The following is a 7,017-nucleotide window of genomic DNA, read 5'->3' on the forward strand; positions in this document are numbered from 1 at the left end:
GGGAGAGAGAAAGAAAAGTCAACCACTGGTTGTAAGGGCGCACACCTTTAATCCCAGCCCTGGGGACTAGGAAAACAAAATGGTTATGTGGGCAGGCAATGCAGTGCAGTGAGTTCCAGGCCAGCCAGTGTATGTAGTGAATTCCACAACAGCCTGGTCTACATAGTAAGACCCCATTAAAGAACCAGGAGAAAAGGAAAGTCAACAGGGAACTCTAGCCACTTTGAAAAGCAGTTGGTGTGCAGTCTACATAGTAAAGTGCTCACCTTCACTCCAGCTACCATTATATACTGTTTGAATAAGAAGAAGGCATGTGCTCCATCCTGTTTTGCTTTGCTCTTGCACAGTCCAAAGTACAAGTAAATACAATATGAATTTTTATATACTCTGAAATCTGAATGCTTTGATTTGGATAAAAACCCTTCTTTGTGGCAGCCTGTTCAATTTACTATGTGAGTATGTAGTAGGCACCTGCCACATGCTGCTCATTCATGGGCTGTTTTGACTCAAGTTCTAGATGAACGCTTGGATAAGAGAGTGGATGACATGCTTGCTGCTGGACTCTTGGAAGAGCTGAGAGATTTTCACAGACGCTATAATCTTAAGAACATTTCAGAAAATGGGTGAGGATCTGGCTACTAATCTGGTTTACCCTCCATTGCTTGTCTGTGGTTGCAAGACCATAGACATAATGCTGGCTTTGGATATACTTACTAGTTTTCGGCCTTGGCATTGGCAAGACCTGTTGAAGGAGGTTTATTATATACCTGTTACAAGGGTAATTTGCTTTTCTTTCAGACATTCCCAGGAGTTACTTTTAAGGAAATGACCTGGGGACTGCTGGGACGGGAAGGGGAGAATTTCTGTCAGTAATTGCTCAGGTTCTCACTGTTCTCATCAATGAGATACTATCCGAGGCCCCTACTCAATCTCAGAGTCTGTGGCTCACTGCTGATGCTCTCCTGTTCCCAGCCAGGACTATCAACATGGTATCTTCCAGTCAATTGGCTTCAAGGAATTTCACGAGTACCTGATCACTGAGGGAAAATGCACACCAGAGACTAGTAACCAGCTTCTAAAGAAAGGTGTGACTTCCTCCATCTAACCTAGTCTTGACATCCTTGGGTGATAGTCTGAGCTGAGGCTAGAAGAGTCCCAGCTAAAAACCGAGATTGTTGTCTGTGAAGTCTAACAGTGGGCCGATTTCTTTTGCTCTAGGGCTGGGAGGTGCTGTCTCCTGACAGACAGAAAGGCTCACCTGGATGCCCATGTCTGTCTATCTTCCAGGTATTGAGGCTCTGAAACAAGTCACCAAGAGATATGCCCGGAAGCAAAACCGATGGGTTAAAAACCGATTTTTGAGCAGTGAGTTCTCCTTTTCCCCCCTCTTCTGGATCCTTTGTGACAGGGTATTGATGTCTTCTGCTCATTCAGCAAGCCAATGTTAGTTTCTAGATCTGGCCCTAGAATTTAGACCACAGGTGGGTCTTTTGCATAGATGATTATCCAGGGGTGTTTTCTGGTTGTGTCTCAGGAAGAAAAAAAATAACAGCTAAGTTTCCATTGAAGAGTTTTCCTTATTCTCTGAACAGACTGTGGTGGCTGCAGGCAGGAGGTGGGAGCAAGAGCTCCATGTGAGCAGGCTGGGCGTCGGCTCTGATTCCAGCTTGAGTCTTCTAGCTGAAGAGCAGGCAGAAAGCTGCAGGGACCTTTCCCAGTTCAAATGGTCCTGGGTCTGGTGATCTTTAATAAAATGGCGAAACATACACTGTTTGTTTACCCTTGCTTTATTTTTGTGGTCAGATACATGGTACTTGAATTGCTTCAACTGACACTGTAACTGGACAGAACTTTTAAGGGCAAGGGAAGGAAAGAACAGTGAGACCCTGTGTCTTTGTCACTCAACTTTGTCACTCAACAATATATAGTTATATCGCGGCTTCAAGGTGAAGGGGTGATTGTTTCTACAGATAAGAATGGGAAGACCTAGTGGAGGTCCAGTAACACATGCACGCGTGCGCGCGCACAGACCAGCTAGAAGTACTAGAGCCCAGATACAGTCCTGACTTTAAGTCTAGGCTCTTGTTTCTTTTAGCTACTTTTGTCTAACTGGCATTCATACTGGCCCTCAGGTCCCCAGTTGTGTGCTTATGAGCTAAAAGGAGATACATTTAAGTGTGGAGACACTTTTAGAATACACCCCTGGCTCATCTTCTGCTGGTAGTCCTCCGCTTTCAGTCACAGCCTCCATCTCTGCCCTTTGCTGCCTCTGACCATGCCTGTATGGTGTCACTTCTTCCGATTTACCCCGTCCGCCTGTCTTGATAAGTAGCAGGGCTCCCGTCTTCGTCTCAGCTGAACTTGATGTTCAGAACCACAGATTTCAAGTGCAACTTCCCTTCCCAAGTCTGACAGTAAGTCTGAAACCAAAGGCTTTTTTGTGATAGTTTCGAACTTCCTCTTGTGGTAAGGCTGTAGGGATCCCTGTCTCTGTGGCAGGAGGGGTTGATGGCACAGTGTCATATGCCTGCACCACATTCTGTGCAGGCACAGTCCTGGTGCCAGAGAGAAAGGCACAGCTGCCCTGTAAGTCAGGAGCCACATTTGATTGGGCAGGGTTAGTCTTCTGGGATATGGCCTGGCAGAGAGCCAGAGGGACTTCCCCACCTCAGCTTGGCCTTGGACCCGAGCCAGAAATAGCAGCTGGGAGCCGAGAACTTGTTGAAAGGTGCTTAGACAGGGCACAGAGGCCCAACAAAGGACTTAGAGGAGAAAGGAGAATGTAGAGTGGCCTAGAAACAGGTGCAGAGCTTAACCAAGGCCAGGTGTGCTGTGTCCTCCTGGTCTCACCTTTCCATGTGGTGGCAGGTGTAGGGCAGTCTGGTTCATGAAGACTCTTTTTTGTGGTTGGCACACTCAAAAGGCCAGCACCTGCCAGCCGTTGGCATCCCAATGCCTTTGATGTTATTTGTCCATGGGACAGTGCTTCCGTCCAGTAGCTGACTTCACCTAGCTGTAGAAGGCAGGGCAGTGTCTGCAGAGTGTGGGGCGAACCAAAACTAAAGTGTGCAGCACAGCTGGCCCAGATGGGTGGATGTCTGTCCCTCCATGACAGCTCCAGGCTCATGGCCGGTCCGAAGGATGTACCAGAGTGTTGCTTGAATCCCCCTTCTTTAGATATGGCTCTTAGGAGAAGGTGTTAGGAGCTTAGCATTGGGCTACCTGGCTGTAATCGCATCACTTGGAAGGTAGACACAAGAGGATCAGGGGTCCAAGATCAACCTCAAGTACATAGTGAGTTTGAGGACAACCTGGGCCACATGAGCCTCTGTCTCAAAAAAAAAAAAAAAAAAAAAAGCATGGAGGGCAGTGAGATTCAACTAGATGAGCCCCAAGACTAGTTCTTTAGTTGAGTGGTACATTGGTTAAGGCCTGTGGTTATCCAAATGCTATCAAGGAGTATGAACCCTCTTCCCACACAGAACCATACTTTAAGATGACAAAGTTTAGAGCAGGCACTCACTCAAAGCTCTTAGCTTGTTCCTCCTAAAGAGCTGTTTCATAATAGCCCACTCAGTGGCCACCAGAGCTGATGCTGCATTTTGATTTCCTTACTGGTCAAAGATTGTGCTCCTGAGTTTCTGTTTACATGGTCAGGCTTGTAGGCTGCTTATGAGTCAAGCTTCTGGGTCTGTGGGATTGTAGCTCACATTTATAGTAGAATGAATAGCATGGTCAGAATGTCACTCCTCTGGCTCTGTGTGTACCTCTTGAGGGTTTTAAGAGTCCTGGAAACAGAATAGATTAGGTCTTGTAGACCAGGCTCTCACAACGTTTCTTTGTCATCATTAGGACCTGGTCCCAGTGTCCCCCCAGTATATGGCTTAGAAGTATCTGATGTTTCTAAGTGGGAGGAGTCTGTTCTGGAGCCTGCTCTCGATATAGTACAAAGTTTCATCCAGGTGACTATTAAGGAGGCATGGTCTATTGTTGGGTTTGCAGAGTGCTTTCTTTTATTGATACTTTTGCTGCTAACTTGGGGAGCCAAATCACATTTCAATGGAGTAAATCAGCGGGGCTGGCTGCTTTTAGATCCCCAAAGCTTGTTTTTACTTTCGCATTTAGAAAGGTTGTTGCTAAAATCTGTTAACAGCCCACCTGCTCTCTGGGGGATGAAAAAGGAATTTCGGGATAATTTGGGGACTCTCAATATCAGAGAATTGTCCCCAAATCTCTTTGCTCTCTTAGGGTCACAAACCTACAGCCACTCCAATGAAGATGCCATACAATGAAACTGAGAACAAGAGAAGTTACCACATGTGTGACCTTTGTGACCGGATCATCATTGGGGACCGGGAATGGGCAGGTAGAGTATAGCTGGGGGCTGTGTGTGTGGGGGGGTCACACTTCCTAAAACTTAGTCTTCAAGGGTTGAATGCTGGGGTCAGCTTTGTAGTAGGACAGGCAAATTCCTGAGAACCTTTTCTAGACTAGTTGCCTCTATCCTGAAGCACAGAAAACTGCTGCCCTCCAGATGCATCTGGAATAGGAGCATCATCTGGAGAGGAGTTCCTTCGCCTTTCCTGTTAGAATGCACTTGCGGGACAGCTAGAAATAAAGGCGTCAGGCAGCTCCTGCAAGCTGGTTGAGAGCAGAGGCACAGCTGGGAGGGCCAGGTATGCACAGGGTCCTCAGAGGCCCAGGGATCTTCTCAGCACTCAGGCTGATTGTTGAACTGGTGAGTGGCTCAGACTGGGAAGAAAGGTAGGGAAAAGCTGAGAGAGCTAACCTGAACTAGCCTGACCCAGCCATGGGAGCCTGCTCCGAGTGTTGCTTTGCTTGGATTCTCACAGTAGATGTTTCTCTCCATATCAACCGATAGAATGATTAGGTCTATTAACCGACATCTTTGGCAAAATGAACCCCATTGTTAGGGACTGGGGACGGCCGTGTGCCCATGCAGCAGAAGAAGCCTTGATTGTTGTTGGTGTATAATTATGAAAAGGGAAGAGAGAGGGTGTCTGACTGCTTTGTAAAGGAAACTTACTGCTTAGAATCGTCGAATGTCCTTTGGGGAGAGCCTTAAAGAAGCAACATTTGTGAGCCTTTGTGAGCTTGGCTGTGTGGGCCTTCTATAGTACCATCTGTCGAGTGCGCGCTCCCGTCTCCCGCTGCTGTGGAAAGCAGCCCAGAGCCCAGGTTTGCCTTAAGCTCTAGTTAGAGGATAAAGCTGCCTCTTCTTCCCACACGAATTTTCTTCAGCTTCTAAATCTTCCATACTTACACTTCCCCTTATTTTTAAAAAATGGTGCTTTTACTATGTGTAAAAGAATTTGTCCTAGGCTTAGTGGATAAAGGAGTTTTCTGGCAAGCAGTCTCCTACCCTGACATACATGCACAATTAAGTAAATAAATAATAGCCTGGCCATTCCTCTTTAGGTGTTCCCAGAGATTGCTTTGTAGAACGAGATAGTAAAAATCAGCCTGTATGACGTAGTCTTCGGGTAAGATTGAGAGGATTGGCAAGTTCATGCAGCCATGGGCTGAGCTCACAGCACTTCCTGCCCAGTGGAGCCTTGGCCCAGTGTGTGACACAGGCCTGGGAGGTGAAGGCAGGGGGAGTCTAAGTTTGAGGTCAGTCTGGGCTTCATAGTAAGACCTTGCTTGTCTCAAGCAAATAACAGCAAAAGCACATGTCTACCCTGTTATTTATTAATGGTTAAAGAAAAAGATTGTATAGTTAAATTTAAATATTTGGGTTTTTTATTATTTTCTTGTTTGTTTATTTTGAGGATTAATTCTAGAAACCTCTGGCATTTTGTTTCTTTGGTTTTTGTCTCCTCAGCACATATAAAATCCAAATCTCACTTGCACCAGCTGAAGAAAAGAAGAAAGCTGGACTCAGATTCTGTTCCTGCCAAAAGTAGTTCCCCAGGCTGTGACCCGGAACTTAAAGAGAGGAAGTCCCGAGGGCATCATGATCAAGAGCTGAAGGCCAGGGTTTGAGAGACATGCCTAGTGGCCTTTGCAGAGATGTGGGGATAAAATCCAGGAGGGAGGGAGTGTGAGTCCCATGCCTGGACTGAGGAAGGCTGGGCAGAAGCGCCCCCCCCCCCCCCCGAACCCCTCTCTCTTTTACTCTGTGGTGTGGTCTGCACTGGAAACAGCAGGTCTTTCAGCTCCTGTGTGGCTGTTGTGTCTGGTAAGGATGTAGTTCAGGGTGGGATTTTTTTTTTTTTCTTTGAACCTTAAAGGTTTTATTTTAGAAAGAGGCACAGATTGCACATTTTCTACTTGATCTTTTTTAGTGGTGAATACTAAGATTCAGTACATCCTTTAAAAGAGAGTTCTTGTCTCTGGTGCTGGCTAAAAATATCTTGCTTCCAGATGCTTTTGTAAATGACTGAAGTATTGTAAGGCAAAGTCAGGAGTTCTGGATGTGAGAGAATGGCAGAAAGAAGCAGCCCAGAGATGATTTGGCAAGCTGTCCCAGCTCTGAGTCCACAGAAGAGGGGGTCAGGCTGAGGTGGTTGTGACCTGGGTCTTGAAGACTGGAGAAGGAAGCAGAGTCTGCTGAGCTGCTCCTGTGCATACTGGCTGCTCACTTTCTAGGGTGGAAAGCTATACGTCCTTTTGAAGTGTAAATAAAGAGGTGTGTGAGATCCTCAGTTTATACACCACATGCTGGATTGTCAGTGGCAGCTTTTTCTCCAACTCTGCATTCATCATAGCTGTGGCTGTCTACCAAATACTCCGTTTCTCAGAGACCCCTGGAGGCTCTCTGACTGAGGGCTTGTTATCTCCAGCTGAAGGCCTCTGTCTGAGAGGGCCTTTACTAAATATTCACTTGTATATAGCCTAGAATTCAATTTGTTTGGATGTGTAGTTCAACATTACACATTTATCACTACTATTTTCAAAACATTTTCTTCATTCCATTAAAGAACTCTGCACCTGGGAAACTAATTCTCCAGATGCATTTATTACAAGTCTGTTCTGTGAGAGACCCTGGAGTGG

The 7,017-nt window shown here is 46.3% G+C and overlaps 1 protein-coding gene across 1 annotated transcript; it reads left to right on the plus strand.

Moving 5' to 3' along the window:
• The first annotated feature begins 168 nt into the window (after positions 1-168).
• Positions 169-6,682, plus strand: Trit1 (tRNA isopentenyltransferase 1). Its single transcript, XM_036180143.1, has 6 exons — positions 169-623; positions 973-1,085; positions 1,288-1,365; positions 3,853-3,962; positions 4,249-4,366; positions 5,846-6,682. Exons 1-6 carry the CDS (start codon positions 547-549, stop codon positions 6,004-6,006), a joined length of 657 nt encoding a protein of 218 aa, XP_036036036.1. The 5' UTR covers positions 169-546; the 3' UTR covers positions 6,007-6,682.
• Positions 6,683-7,017: the final 335 nt, after the last annotated feature.

Source organism: Onychomys torridus, chromosome 2 (assembly GCF_903995425.1).
Source record: "Onychomys torridus chromosome 2, mOncTor1.1, whole genome shotgun sequence".
NCBI classification, from domain to species: Eukaryota; Metazoa; Chordata; class Mammalia; order Rodentia; family Cricetidae; genus Onychomys; species Onychomys torridus.